This window comes from Miscanthus floridulus, chromosome 18, assembly GCF_019320115.1.
Source record: "Miscanthus floridulus cultivar M001 chromosome 18, ASM1932011v1, whole genome shotgun sequence".
NCBI lineage: Eukaryota > Viridiplantae > Streptophyta > Magnoliopsida > Poales > Poaceae > Miscanthus > Miscanthus floridulus.
The window spans coordinates 106,241,596-106,257,330 of record NC_089597.1 but is presented as its reverse complement, the minus strand read 5'-3'; the positions used below and the strand labels follow the sequence as shown (position 1 = coordinate 106,257,330).

Here is a 15,735-nt window from a genome sequence, read left to right as displayed (position 1 = left end):
CGTCGATCCTTTTTTATTACGTCTTGTTTTTACTCCTATATTGGGAGTTACTCTACGCATTGCTTGATGTAAAATCAATAGTAGATTTGTTTGTCTTTTGTTGAATTTTTTTCACGGCTCGATAGAGAATTTGATAAGCCAATGATTTTTTTCGTCTTTCATAATACGGTTAACCACCATGTTAACTAATCGATTACGAAAAATTGGATTGGATTTTGCGGTTCTTTTTTCTGCAGTACCTCGACGTGACATGAGCGTGAAAGAGGTTCAAGAATCCGTTTTACTTTTATAAGGGCTAAAAACAAATCACTTATTTTTTTTTGGCTTTTTGGCCCCATATTGTAGGATCGACAGTGACGCGACCATGGACCCCCGGCTTCCTCGACCCCTCGCGCAGCACGGTCGACTACTATGCGTCTAACCAGCGTCTAACCAGGGTGCCTTCTTCGGCGATTTCGTGGCGACGATGACCAAGCTCGAGAGGATCGGGGTCAAGACGCCGGCCACTGGCGTCAAGATATGCCGGGAGTGCCGGTTCCCGAACTAGTTGCTACTTAATCTCGCCGGCAGTGCTGCCGCGACGCATTGAAACGAAGTCCGTGCGCAAGTTGACAAGCTGCCACGTAACATTTTCATTGGTTTGACATAAGTTCGACATAACATAACCAACTAAGCCTGCAAGTTTCGGACACCAATATTCGTTCGACCTAACAAACTAAGACCCGGGAGTGTAAGGATCCATCGGATGCCTCTATCTCTTCGGATTTGTTGGCAACACATTGGGAGTGTAGCCAACGTCGGTGTAGCCGCGTCGCTGGTGCGTACGGCTCGTACTCTGCAAGTATATGATATGCACGATTACTTGTAATCTTTATGATCGTTAGTTCATGGACCCTACATATTTAAAGAAACTACCTTTGTTAGTACCTGAGAGGCTCCTTAGGTACCAAGCGGGGCACCACCTAGCTAAGATATGTCAATCTCGTCCTGCGGCCAATCGTCCCACTGGTCGTGCTGTCTGCGGAAGCCCGAAGGGTCATCATCGTCATCGTCGTCCTCGCTTGCATGGTCCTTCCCAGCGCTACGATGTGGTGGTGTACGCACTGCGGAAGTGGCACCTGTCACCGACTGAGAAGAGCCGGCTGGTGTCCTCAAAGAGGCTGAAGACGTGCCACCCGACCACGCCGGGGGTGGCGGTTTCACCCAAGGAGTGTACATGCATCTCAGCTTCTGAGCTAGCTTCCTGCAGCTCTTCTTCACCTTCTGCATAAATAGACGTTAAAGTTAATGCATTTCCCAAACGCATATACACTAAAGAAACATTTTCGGAACGGACAAGTTTATGTTTACCTCCACAAAAGTCTTGAGAATGCCTGACCTCTACCCTCTAGACTCGTGAAGCCGGAACGCTGCTTCGTTGGACACCCTTGACAATTGTGTCGCCTGGGTACGGAAACGTAATTGGACAGTTTTAGTACACATACTTAATATCAAATGGATAACAAATTATACCATTCAAGTATCTTACCACGTATCTTTGAAGCGGGGCTCTTTGTAGCTGTGTGTCCTCCCTAGTGGCAACGTCGTACACATCTTCCTCTGAGTCCTCGTCAATCGCCTCCTCAATATACGGGGGCTTGATATGTGTCCTCGTAGACATGTGAAGCCACCGTAGGTACTTGTCGAAGGTGTGCTGGTCATGTGGAGGACCCGCATGGACTGGCTGTTGTTCCCTATTATGCCACAAGTGGATGTGCGAGTTGTGTGTCACACGCCAATCCTTGGTCTTGTACCTCTTCCTGCTGTCATACCTGCAACAAAACGATGTTAGTTGTACCACACACACACCTCTAAATTGTAGCTTTGTTATTAATAGATAATGTACCCGTGCAATTCTTAGTTGGTGGAGTAAAGCGGTGGTGGACAGCCTGTCATTCTTCCAAACTGTCTGCAGACCCTGATGGGCAAGTGAATCTCGACTACATGGAAGAAAATAAGAGGGACGTTGCAGCGATACTCGTCCGACTCGTCCCTAGTGACAGGACTGAGATAGTACTGGAGCTCTAGAGCATCCCAAGGACACCAATGCATCTGAACATTTTGTAATTGAGTTAGGTTGTGATATAGTGTACATCGAACAAGACACATGTATGATAGTAAAGAGAGCGTAACCTGGTGCTGTGTTAGGACATCGAGACCATCCTGTACTCCCTGTACTTGCGCCTCGCATTTCCTCTAACTAAGTCTACTTCCATCCAGATATACAGAGCTGTAGGGAGTGTATCCTGCCCGTTCCATTGCTGCATTGAACACGATAATAAATTAGCCATTAATAATCTCATCATATGTAACTGCCTCGAAGAATATAGTGAACCGAAGTACTTACCGGTAAACCAGTATTAAGGGGCCTCCCAACAGGCCATCGTTCCTAACACCAAACCTGGAGTAGGTAGGAGCAACCCCCAAGGTTCGCATACCTTGAGGTGCGACGGCAGGCAACGCATAGCTGTCGATACGTCCATGCCAGGACTACATTGCCCCAGCTGTACGCCGCTATGTTCTCCCACGACTGGTGTAGTATGTCAAGGAAGATCCAGCTGATGATGTTGCCCGAGGCGTCTAGGAAGAGGAAAGCACCAAAGAAGTGCCAGAGCCACACTCTAGCGAACCTATCGATCTAAGCCTCTTCATCCTGTTGGTCTAAGTAATCAAAGCGCTCTGTGATCCAGGACGACGAAACACCGGAACTTTTCCTGAAATTTACCAAAGAAAATGAGACCCGATGGCTGCAGGAAAGCAATGCAAGTATTAAATAGGCTTGAATTGCTCACTTATTTTTCTTTGAAACCTCGTTGTCCGGTGGAAGAAAGCCAGTGAACCGAGCCAACAGCTCCCTCCATTGATCGTTGTCAACTATACTCGTCACTGGAAGTCCTCCCAACCGAAGGCCAAAGATAGCCTTCACGTCCTGCGTGGTCAAGGTCATGTCGCCGTAAGGTAGGTGGAACGTGTGGGTCTCAAGCCTCCACCTATTATAAGAATAGAACAACTATTAGTTGACTCAAATTTGTTATAAGAATGTTTACGTACTAAGAAGGCACTCGCACCTGTCTATAGCTGCAGTAAGTAGTGCTGAGTCAAGGGACAGAAGACCGTAGTTGACAACACGGATAAGCTCGAGGAAGCCGACATGACGTATATACGGCGCGTAACACTCGTCCCACTGGTGCGCCCGGGTGTGTGTGCGGGGCCTCAAAGGAGGCAAGGCCACCTCTGCGTCGGTGTCACTCAAGATGTGTGCTCGGTGTTGGTCGTCGTACTCCACCCCAAGAATCGGATATAACGGGTGCTGCGTGGGAGGAGCCATCCTATTATAAATTGATAAACAAAGGGTTAGCATATTTAAATTAACAATATTCAAATTAACATCATGTAGCATTACAAAATTTGAACTACTTGTTATGCAATACGAACACAATATAAAAGCACATGTATATAATCAAAGTAACATTAACAGACATATTAAACAACTTCACTAGGAAAATAAGCATTTGACGAAACTTCATCAAGTCATCCAAATCGACGTATCACGCACTACTAAGTACCGACACTTGAAAACTAGTATCTATACCCAAAATCCCTAACTAACTAACTGACTATAAACTAAATAATAAATACATAATCAATCCCTAAACCTAAAATCCTAACTAACAGTAACCTAAACCCTAACTACCTAACCAAACCTTAACTATACTACAACACACAACCTCAAACCTAAAAACTACCTACCTAAATCACAAACAAATTCACTAACCTAACTATCCTAAATCACTAACCCAAACTATCCTAAATCACTAACTATCCTAAATCAATAATAATCATAAAACCCTAACTATCCTAAATCACTAACCTAACTATCCTAAATCACTAACTATCCTAAATCAATAACAAGCATAATAACATGAAATTGAGAGGGAGGTACCTTGAGTGGGCGGCCGTGACGCGCCGGTGTTCGTGGCACAGCCGGTGCGGGCGCTGCGCGGCGGGAGTGGGCGGGCGCGGCCGGAGCGGGCGGGCGGCCGTCCGGGCGGGTGCGGGCGCTGGCGGCGGGGCGCTGCGTGGCAGCAGGCGGGCATGCGTGCGGGCGGGCGGGCTCGCTCGCGATATTTATCTGGTCCTGCCACGACATGCACCATGGCGCGTCAGTGCCACGCCAAGATTGGTGGCGCAGCAGACCCTGCGATGCCACCGGTTAGCAGCGCCGGTCGTCGCCACGTCAGTCTTCTGCCGTGCCATCATGCATGGCGCGACATAGGCGTTTCGCCGCGCCATGACAATAGGCACAGCCAAAAGTGTTAGTTTTGAAGAAAAAAACAAACAGTGTTAGATTTAAAATTAGTTTACAAAAAAGTGTTAAAAAATCTCACTGGGAGGACACCGCCAAGCGTGACTATGTGACGTGGGTCAAAATCTCCACTGATCAGGGAGAGGATTGTTAGCTTCATTCAGTCAATTCAGTCCAGGTTTAGTGGTTCAGTTAGCTAGTTTGTTTTATCCTTGGTCAATAAAAGGAACCCGTCGTGGGTGCGTCATGTACGCTGGAATCGCGCTCTGTTCGCGGTGAGGCAAGTCACGTAGGTGTGTTCTCCGTTGTTTTTGTCGAGTCTTAGCTGAAGCTTCGCACTCCACTTGTTCGGTCGTGGGATGGCGCGGCCAAGTAGGAAGAAGTGGCGTGCATGGCGTTGAGTACTGAGTGGCCACGAGCTGCTTGCTGCATGGCGTCTACGTCGATGATTTGATCATTACTGGAGCAAAGGAAGGCGGAGTCGACGCTTTCAAGGCTGAGATGCAGCGGCTGTTCAGGATGAGCGACCTTGGGTTGCTGTCCTACTACCTGGGGATAGAGGTGAGACAGAGCAAGGCTGCATATGCTCGCAAGCTGCTTCAGAGGGCGAACATGGCAGGGTGCAACCCGTGTCATGCTCCGATGGAGGCAAGATTGAAGTTATCCAAGGATGAGACAACAGCGAAGGTTGACGCCACGGAGTATCGCAGCTTGGTGGGAAGCCTGCGCTACTTGGTCCACAATCGCCCGGACATCTCGTTCGCGGTGGGGATGGTGAGCCGTTTTATGGAGAAGCCCAGGCAGGAGCACATGGCTGCAGTGAAACATCTGCTTCGTTACATTGCTGGGACAGTGGAGTTCGGGCTGGTCTACCCCAAGCTTTCAGGCGTCGACAACAGCCTTACTGGCTACAGTGACAGTGATTTGGGGGGAGACAGTGATGACAGGAAAAGCACAACAGGCATCATCTTCTTCCTGGGAACAAAGGCAGTGGCCTGGCAATCTCAGAAATAGAAGGTCGTGGCGCTCTCCTCCTGCGAGGCGGAGTACATCGCTGGTGCTGGTGCAGCGTGCCAGGCGGTGTGGCTTACGAGGTTGCTGAAGGAGGTCACAGGCAACGAGCCTCCGGCGCCTCATCTCAAGATGGACAACATGTCGGCCATCGCACTCAGCAAGAACCCTGTGCTACATGATCGAAGTAAGCACATTGATACTAAATTTCATTTCATTCGTGAATGTGTCGACAAGGGAATTATCTTGCTGGAGTATGCGAGCACTCAAGATCAGCTCGCCGATCTGATGACGAAGGCGCTTGGGCGATCAAGGTTCTGTGAACTTCGTGAGAAGATCGGTGTTATCAACCTGGGCTAAAATTGCTTCTTTCAGGGGGAGATTGTTAGCTTCATTCAGTCAATTCAGTCCAGGTTTAGTGGTTCAGTTAGCTAGTTTGTTTTATCCTTGGTCAATAAAAGGAACCCGTCGTGGGTGCGTCATGTGCGCTGGAATCGCGCTCTGTTCGCGGTGAGGCAAGTCACGTAGGTGTGTTCTCCGTTGTTTTCGTCGAGTCTTAGCTGAAGCTTCGCACTCCACTTGTTCGGTCGTGGGATGGCGCGGCCAAGTAGGAAGAAGTGGCGTGCATGGCGTTGAGTACTGAGTGGCCACGAGCTGCTTGTTGCATGTATATATATATATATATATATATATATATATATATATATATATATATATATATATATATATATATATATATATCAATCAATAGAGTCTGAAAAAGCCGAGTAGTTGTGCGGCACCAATTCTCTGTGTTCCTCTGTGATCGTGTGTGTTTGTAGTTGAGTTTCCACCAAGCAGTGTTCATCTTCCTCGTATCCGGCGTCGAGGGACAGCCGGTGGGAGACTACATTTGGTACCAGAGATAGGTTCCGTCGGTGGACACGCGACCGTGTGATCGCTGCTGCTCTCGGTATGGATCGACGGAGGAACCGTTCCTCCTTGCCGCGACGGGGTTCCGGCGGGGGCGGTTCGAGCAACGGCGGCATGAGTCAACGCGGCCTGGTGATTCACCGGACCGTGCATGAGGAGGGCAGGAAACACAAGTACCCCCCTCCTCACCAAGTCCAACTACTACTCATGGGCGGTGCTCATGAAACTGAAGCTCCAGGCGCGGAGCTTGTGGGAGACGGTGCAAGTCGGCGCCATCGACTACATCGACGATCGGAACGCCTTGGAGGCCATCGCTCTGGGCGTTCCCGAGGAGATGCACAGAAGCATCGCCAGGAAGGCCACTGCCAAGGAGGCGTGGGACTCCCTGAAGAAGATGCATCTCAGGGTGGATCGTGTGCGCCAGGTGAAGGCGAACACGCTGCGTCGGGAGTTCGACGCGCTGCGCTTCAAGGATGGGGAGTCGGTGGATGACTTCGCCATCCGGATCACCGACGTGGCGAGCCAGCTGGAGGTACTCGATGCTGGGTACACGGAGCCGGAGGTCGTGAGGAAGTTCCTGCAGGCCACGCCACCGAGGTATGAGCAGATCATAATGGCAATCGAGACTCTCCTTGATCTCAATGACATGTCAGTGGATGAGCTCATGGGGAGACTCAAGGTAGCCAAGGAACGCTACGGCCTCAGTGGCAATGGTGTTTCCTCTGCGGCGTGGCTCAACCTCACCGAAGAAGAACTGGTGGATCGGGTGGTCTCTCGGCTACAAATCTCGGGCGGCGGCTCTAGAGGCGGGCACCCTCCGGCCTCGACCCAGAGGAGAGGACACGGCGGCGGCTCGTCCCAAGGTGGGGGAGGCAGCAGCGCCCAGCCCTAGGGCGGTGGGAGCAATGACGGCTCCAAACCTTCGGCCGGCGGCAATGACAAGAAGAAGAAGAAACTCGCCAGCGACGAGTGCGCCTACTGTGGCAAGACGGGCCACTGGGCGCGTGAGTGCCGCAAGAAGAAGCAGGACGAGCAGGCGCACGCCACCGAGGCGGAGGCGGAGCAGGCGCTGATGATGGCGACCATCACGGTCTCCCTCGATCCGGTGTCTCAGGTGGCAGCGCCGGAGGAGCCTGAACGTGTGGAGGACGTGGTGGGCGTCCATGTCACCGACGGGAGCGTAGTGGCGCGCTGGGTCTTTTCCGATGAGGCCGCAGACACGGAGTCCACGACGGCCTGCGTGGCGCTGACGACACCGTCGCGTTCCGCGGCGGGCGAGGAGGTGCACATCCGAGAGGACAAGCTCTTCGTCCAGCTTAGGGAGAAGTGTGGCGAAGGGCGCACGCGCTGGATCCTCGACACGGGGGCGATGAACCACATGACCGCCGTCCGGTCGTTCTTCTCCGAACTCGACACGGGTGTGCACGGCACCGTCAGGTTCGGCGATGGGTCCGTGGTCGACATCCACGGCCGTGACACTGTCCTCCTCAGCCGCAGGAATGGTGAGCACCAGAGACTTGGCGGTGTGTACTACATCCCCAAGCTCACGGCCAACATCATCAGTCTCGGGCAACTTGATGAGGACAAGTACAAGGTTCTGATCGAGGAGGGCGTTCTGCGCATCTGGGACCAGCGACGTCGCCTCCTCGCCAAGGTTCCACAGTCGGAGAACCGGCTGTACATCCTCAACGTCAACATTAGCTCCCCGGTGTGCCTTGCGGCGCATGCTGACGCCGCCGCCTGGAGGTGGCACACGAGGTATGGGCACCTCGGCTTCCATGGCTTGAAGCTGCTGTCCAGGAAGGAGATGGTGCGCGGGCTCCCTGTGATCGATCATGTGGAGCAGGTGTGCGAGAGCTGCCTCGCCGGGAAACAACGTCGCCAACCGTTCCCAGCGGCGAGTAAGTTCCGTGCATCTCGATCCCTGGAGCTGGTGCATGCGGACCTGTGCGGTTCGATCACGCCGGCTACCCCGGGTGGGAAGAAGCTGTTCTTGCTTGTTGTTGATGACAGGAGCAGGTACATGTGGTTGGTCCTCTTGGCTTCAAAGGACCAAACAGCGGTGGCCATAATCCAGTTGCAGGCGCGGCTGGAGAAGGAGGCTGGCGAGAAGCTGGGCACGCTGCGCACGGACCGTGGAGGAGAGTTCACGGCGCGCGTGTTCGAGGAGCATTGTGCGGGTGAAGGCGTGCAGCGCCACCTCACTGCGCCGTACACGCCCCAGCAAAACGGCGTGGTGGAGAGGCGCAATCAAACCATGCTGGGCATGTCGCGTAGCATGATGAAGGGGATGAACGTTCTGGGTTGGCTTTGGGGTGAGGCGGTGTCCACCGCCGTCTTCATCCTGAACCGATCACCGACATGGAGTGTGGAAGGAAAGACGCCCTACGAGGTCTGGTATGGTTCTAAGCCGGCCGTGCACTTCTTTCGCACTTTTGGTTGTACTGCATATGTGAAGGTCGCCAGCGGTCACCAACACAAACTCGACGACCGAAGCACTCCCATGGCGTTCATCGGCTACGAGCCAGGGACGAAGGCCTACCGCTTCTACAACCCGAGCACGGAGCATGTACACATATCGCGGGATGCGGTATTCGATGAAGGGAAGGCATGGAGATGGGAGGATGCGGAGGTGGCTGCATCAGGCGTGGCTCAGGGGGAGCCGTTCATGGTGGAGTACGTGACGCTGTCTGCCCTAGGCGACGGACAGGCGCCACACATACCAGCGCCGTCGCCACCAGCGTCACCGGGACCCTCGACATCGACGCAGGGTACTGCTGCTCCTCCCTTAACCCCCGGTGCAGGAGCCCGCACCGGCCAATTCTCCGGCACCGGGAACACCACATGGAGGGGTGGAGTTTGTCTCACCACCTCTGGGGGAGCTTCAGCTGGACGCCGACGCCGACGACGCGCCGCTAAGGTTCAGGTCGCTGGACAATGTCCTCGGCGACGCTGACAACCCAGGGAGCCGGTCCGAGGGCTGGGCACCGAGCTGCTGCTGTCGGTTGATGGAGAACCAACGTCGTACGATGAGGCGCGCGGCGAGGAAGAATGGCAGAAGGCCATGCTCGAGGAGCTTTCCTCGATCGAGCAGAACAACACCTGGACATTGGTCAATCTCCCGCAAGGGCACCGGGCAATCGGGCTCAAGTGGGTGTTCAAGATCAAGCGCGATGAACTGGAGGCGATCGTGAAGCACAAGGTGCGCTTGGTGGCCAAGGGCTACGTCTAGAAGTCCGGCATCGACTTTGATGAGGTGTTTGCGCCGGTGGCGAGAATGGAGTCGGTGAGGATGCTGCTTGCTGTTGCTGCTCAGGAGGGTTGGCTTGTGCATCATATGGATGTCAAGTCAATGTTCTTGAATGGGGATCTTGCCGAGGAGGTGTATGTGCAGCAGCCGCCAGGCTTCATCGCGGCTGGACACAGGAACAAGGTGTTGCGCCTGAAGAAGGCGTTGTACGGTCTACGTCAAGCTCCTAGGGCGTGGAACCACAAGCTGGACAATAGTCTGCATGATCTGGAGTTTACGCGCTGTCCGAGTGAACATGGAATGTACACCCGCGGAAAGGGGTCCTCACGGGTGATCGTCGGCGTCTACGTCGATGATTTGATCATTACTGGAGCAAAGGAAGGCGGAGTCGACGCTTTCAAGGCTGAGATGCAGCGGCTGTTCAGGATGAGCGACCTTGGGTTGCTGTCCTACTACCTGGGGATAGAGGTGAGACAGAGCAAGGCTGCAATCACACTTGGGCAGGCTGCATATGCTCGCAAGCTGCTTCAGAGGGCGAACATGGCAGGGTGCAACCCGTGTCATGCTCCGATGGAGGCAAGATTGAAGTTATCCAAGGATGAGACAACAGCGAAGGTTGACGCCACGGAGTATCGCAGCTTGGTGGGAAGCCTGCGCTACTTGGTCCACAATCGCCCGGACATCTCGTTCGCGGTGGGGATGGTGAGCCGTTTTATGGAGAAGCCCAGGCAGGAGCACATGGCTGCAGTGAAACATCTGCTTCGTTACATTGCTGGGACAGTGGAGTTCGGGCTGGTCTACCCCAAGCTTTCAGGCGTCGACAACAGCCTTACTGGCTACAGTGACAGTGATTTGGGGGGAGACAGTGATGACAGGAAAAGCACAACAGGCATCATCTTCTTCCTGGGAACAAAGGCAGTGGCCTGGCAATCTCAGAAACAGAAGGTCGTGGCGCTCTCCTCCTGCGAGGCGGAGTACATCGCTGGTGCTGGTGCAGCGTGCCAGGCGGTGTGGCTTACGAGGTTGCTGAAGGAGGTCACAGGCAACGAGCCTCCGGCGCCTCATCTCAAGATGGACAACATGTCGGCCATCGCACTCAGCAAGAACCCTGTGCTACATGATCGAAGTAAGCACATTGATACTAAATTTCATTTCATTCGTGAATGTGTCGACAAGGGAATTATCTTGCTGGAGTATGCGAGCACTCAAGATCAGCTCGCCGATCTGATGACGAAGGCGCTTGGGCGATCAAGGTTCTGTGAACTTCGTGAGAAGATCGGTGTTATCAACCTGGGCTGAAATTGCTTCTTTCAGGGGGAGATTGTTAGCTTCATTCAGTCAATTCAGTCCAGGTTTAGTGGTTCAGTTAGCTAGTTTGTTTTATCCTTGGTCAATAAAAGGAACCCGTCGTGGGTGCGTCATGTGCGCTGGAATCGCGCTCTGTTCGCGGTGAGGCAAGTCACGTAGGTGTGTTCTCCGTTGTTTTCGTCGAGTCTTAGCTGAAGCTTCGCACTCCACTTGTTCGGTCGTGGGATGGCGCGGCCAAGTAGGAAGAAGTGGCGTGCATGGCGTTGAGTACTGAGTGGCCACGAGCTGCTTGCTGCATGTATATATATATATATATCAATCAATAGAGTCTGAAAAAGCCGAGTAGTTGTGCGGCACCAATTCTCTGTGTTCCTCTGTGATCGTGTGTGTTTGCAGTTGAGTTTCCACCAAGCAGTGTTCATCTTCCTCGTATCCGGCGTCGAGGGACGGCCGGTGGGAGACTACAAGGATATGCCCTGCCCTGTTGGTCTTGTGATGCTCAGACGGTCAGACCTCTTATTGTCAGATCTTGTTTGGTTCTTGCGTTGACCGTTGAGCTCTCTCTGGAGTTCTTCCTGGTGCAGTGCTGCTCTAGTTTCTATTCTTCGGGTCCGTACATTCTATTTCCCGTTACAAATCATAGTAAATTCTTGATATGTTTTCATTTCTAATTATGTCTTTTATGTTCAGATTGCCATCTCTGCATCCAAAACTGGAGGTGCCTGGAACAACGTGAGAAACACATTTGAGGTAAACTCTTCTGAAGACAGTAGCTGCTGATTCCTCTTAAATAAATTAAACCTGACAGTTAAGAGTTCTATCTGTAACGTTTATGTAAGAAAAAGTTTTAGCATCTAGTATATCTTATAGAGAAGTATCACTTGACCAATTATGTGCCCTCCTTTGTTCTCAGTTTGTTACTGCAATGCTGTTGTGCTTATAAGCATCATGCTATCACCTAGCCTCCGAGACATTTTTGTGGTAGCCTAAGCGGAATAGATATCATGCTATTCTACAGGCTTGAAGTTTGGACAAGGGTTGTTCTACATCAGTTGCCAATTCTTGATGATATGATCTGTCATCTTCACTCCTTTGCATGCAAGGATCGGAGATGTTGCTTACCCCCAGGCCGATCCATCCAGATGAACTAATGTCTCCTGCTTGCACTATTGATTGTACCTACGTATAGAGCAAGTTAATGAACTATAGCATATGCTGCAACACCAGCATGCCTTTCAAGGTCACCGCTGACCGGTCTGTACAATACAACCCACCGCTTATTCGATCAGGATAATTCTATTGTTTGCGCAAATGTTAACGAATTGTAACGATGACTAAACTGTCAAAATATATTGACGGTCAGATTTGATTTATACTCCTACTGCACTGTAGTAGTACTAGCAGTATGGGGGCACTGTGAATGTCCTGTGGAGTCAACTGGCATAACCAACCCATACTCCCAAAGTTCTGCATTTGGTATTTTGATTACGGAAGTTTTTCAGGACATGTCCTTCCAAACAAATGTCGCACCTATCAGCTTCCTTTCAGTTTCAGCAAGTGACGGATTTTGAGTCTACCTAAACTCTAAACGGCGCTGGGCTGTTGTCGCAGCAAATGGGAGAGCATGGACGATGATGAGGCTGCCACCCACCCCGTGAATTCAGTCCAGACGACGACGTGCAACTGTGGGATTGGATGCTGGGACAGGTCAAACCCGCTTGGTGGTATTCCATCTTTGTCCCGGAAATCTTCCCGTCGGACCGGCGTACAGTGCCGACCACTATTCCCTACGCGCATTAGAGAAATATATCAGATTCTATACTGCCCGTTTATCTGTGCCCGACTAGACCTAAAGCACGACTAAAAGTTGATCGTGTCAACCTTTGTCTTCGGCCAAGCGCGAAGCGATGAAGGAGCTACACTGTATCAGGCTCTCGTTTAGTTGGGTCGATTCGGCGGCGGCGGATTTACTGTAGCTACACTGTAGATACAATGTCGTTTTGTTTTGTTTTTATTTGGTAATAATTGTCCGATCGTTGACTAATTATGCTCAAAACGTTCGTCTCGTAAAGTACAACCAAACTGTGCAATTAGTTTTTGATTTCGTCAACATTTAGTACTCAATACATGTACCGCAAGTTTGAAGTGACGGGGAATCTTCTTTTTGCATAGTGTCAAAGTTGAAAATTTGGTGGAACTAAACACACCCCAGATTCTATACTGCCCGTTTATTTGTGCCCGACTAGACCTAAAGCACGACTAAAAGTTGATCGTGTCAACCTTTGTCTTCGGCCAAGCGCGAAGCGATGAAGGGGCTATTCCTCTCCAAGCGTCGGGGCCGTCCACGGGCTAGTCCTGAAGCGCCCAAGCGCGCCTAAGTCGCAGGCCACTGCCTCCTAGTGGAAGCGCAAGGTCTTCGGTCGTACAATTAGTTTCTTCGTTAATCATAACGACTTTTCATCGTTTAGCGGTGCCTTTTATTAGTATTCTACCCATCACTAATGACACCTTGTTATGATGTGATGTTAGGCGTGTATGTTTTCTTACTTCTTAATGAAACACATGCTAAGCGTGCTGAAAAAAAAAAGTTGATCGTGTCACACGAATGTGGCTCCGTCACCCTGTCTGGTTGGACTCGGATGGGTCGAGTTGACCATCCTTTTGTCCGTTATTTCTTTTCTTTTTTCTTTTTCTTTTCTTTTCTTTTCTTTTTACCTACTCTTTTATTTTTATTTGATTTTCTTTCCTATTTACATTATTTTTATTACATTTTTATTTTTTCCTTCTTATTTCTTCTTGTTTCTATTTTTACCTTTTCTTTTTCTTTCTTTTTTCTCAATCTTTTCTTCTCTTTTGTTTCATTCCCTTTTATATTTGAATTATTTTATTCACCTTTTAGTTTTACTAATAGTTTGTTCTATTTTTATTCTCTATTTAAATCGTCGTTTACCTTTCATTTTTTTCCTTTACTCTTTTTTTTCTAGTTTTACCTTTTTACTTATTGTTTTCTTGCTCTCTTCGATATTGCAAGTCCCTCTCTCTCAAAAAATGATGTATCGAACTATTTATTCTATAATATACAAGATTCTTCTTATAGTATTTATGATGTGTATTTTGAATTATATGATATTAATTATTTTTATGAGATTATGCATTGTCCTCATAATATTTGTAAAGTGTTTCATGATGTAATATGATTTTTTTCAAAGTATTCATGTTTCATACATGTGGTATTTTGTCATGTTGGTATAGTAATGGTGAGATGTTCTATGGTATATTTTTTGTTGTTCATATAGTATCAATGGGAATGCAGGATGCTCAGATAGTATAAACGGGATGTTCTACAATTATCTTAGAGTATACAAGTGATATTCATGTAATATATATGTAATGTTCGCGTAGTATATACATGTGATGTTTTATGGTGTATTTTTGGATGTTCAGTTGTTGTTTTCTTTGTTTTTTATTTTTTATTTTTGTAAAAACTATATTCATGAAATGATCCACATATATTTGTTTATTGTTCATGTAGTATTCATATTATGTGATATGTTCTATAATATATTTCTAGTTGTTCAAATAGTATCATGTAAAGTTCTTTTAAACTTTTCTCTAAATTTTTTAATTTTTTTCTTCATTGTTTTACTTTAATTAAGTATTTTATTTTTATTTTCATTTGTTACTTTTAATATAATTTTCCTATGTTTCAAGAGATATATGTGATGTTCACGTAGTATACATGTGATGTTCTATGATATATTTTATGAAATTCACTTTTTTGCGAATTACACGAGTACAGAAGTAGACGCTCAACACGCACGCACACTCATCCATATGAACACACGTACATAATGTTTTTAGGATGTTCAGATAGTAGAAATGGGATGTTCTACAATCATCTTTGAGTATACATGTGATGTTCGCGTAGCATACATGTGATGTTTTATGTGTTTTTGGATGTTGAGTTATTATTTTCCATATTTTATTTTTCTATAAAACTTGTATTCATGAGATGTTCCATGTATATTTGTTTATTGTCTATGTAGTATTCATATGATGTGATATTTCTATAGTATAGTTTAGGTTGTTCAAATAGTATCATGTGATGTTCTTTTCAACTTTTCTCTAGATTTTTTTTCTTCTTAATTATTTTACTTTAATTAAGTAGTTTGCTTTTTATTTTAATTTTTTTAAGTTCTATGAGATATATGTGATGTTCACATAGTATACATATGATATTCTATGATGTATTTTGTCATGTTTATATGGAAAAGGCGTTCTATCTTTATGAGATAAATGTTCATTAATAAAAATTTGTATAAACATATCTATGTGGTGTCCTATTTTGAAGAATGTATTGCAAGAAAAATGATGGTATGATTAAAATTTTACATAAACATATCTATGTGTTGGCCGAGCGAGCAGAAGGAAAAAGAAGGATGGGAGGCTGCCAGACGGGTCCCATGTGTCAGTATCTCATCCCACTACTACGAGTTCTTCGAACCAAACAAACAAATTGGAATGGACCCAACCTTATAACCAAACATGAGTTGGGTCCAACCCAACCCAAAAAACTAAGACAGATCCAACCGAACCCACATCATCCCAAAACCAAACACATGCTTAGCTATATGGTTTCGCCCCACCTAGGGCCAACACCTCGTTATCCATGTGGTGCGGGAGCTTGTCACCACTGGCGTCACTACTGTCGAGATGCGCAGAGAAGAGCACGACAACACGTTGTTCGCAGGCCATTAGACAACAAAAAGAAGGAAGACAAGCAGACATAGTAGCGAGGCGAAGGGAGGCACGGTGTCCACCGGGCTGGCTCGGCATGGGAGAAGAGGGAAGTAAGAATCCATTCGTGGGAGAATAGCGAAGGAGAAATGTTAAATGCAAAAAAAAAAAA

At 48.5% G+C, this 15,735-nt stretch overlaps 1 protein-coding gene and 1 long non-coding RNA gene across 2 annotated transcripts; both read left to right on the top strand.

Annotated features, from left to right (window-relative positions):
• The first annotated feature begins 4,846 nt into the window (after nt 1-4,846).
• Nucleotides 4,847-5,359, top strand: LOC136524324 (uncharacterized mitochondrial protein AtMg00810-like). The gene has a single exon (XM_066517740.1). It carries the CDS (start codon nt 4,847-4,849, stop codon nt 5,357-5,359), a length of 513 nt encoding a protein of 170 aa, XP_066373837.1.
• A 5,827-nt stretch (nt 5,360-11,186) lies between these two features.
• On the top strand, nt 11,187-12,429 carry LOC136519496 (uncharacterized). Its single transcript, XR_010774938.1, has 3 exons — nt 11,187-11,435; nt 11,517-11,576; nt 11,845-12,429. It is a non-coding gene; the product is annotated as an uncharacterized lncRNA (long non-coding RNA).
• The last annotated feature ends 3,306 nt before the right edge of the window (nt 12,430-15,735 follow it).

Coding starts and splice junctions, on each gene's coding strand:
- LOC136524324 (XM_066517740.1), top strand. CDS start 4,847: ATGCAGCGGCTGTTCAGGATGAGCGACCTTGGGTTGCTGTCCTACTAC.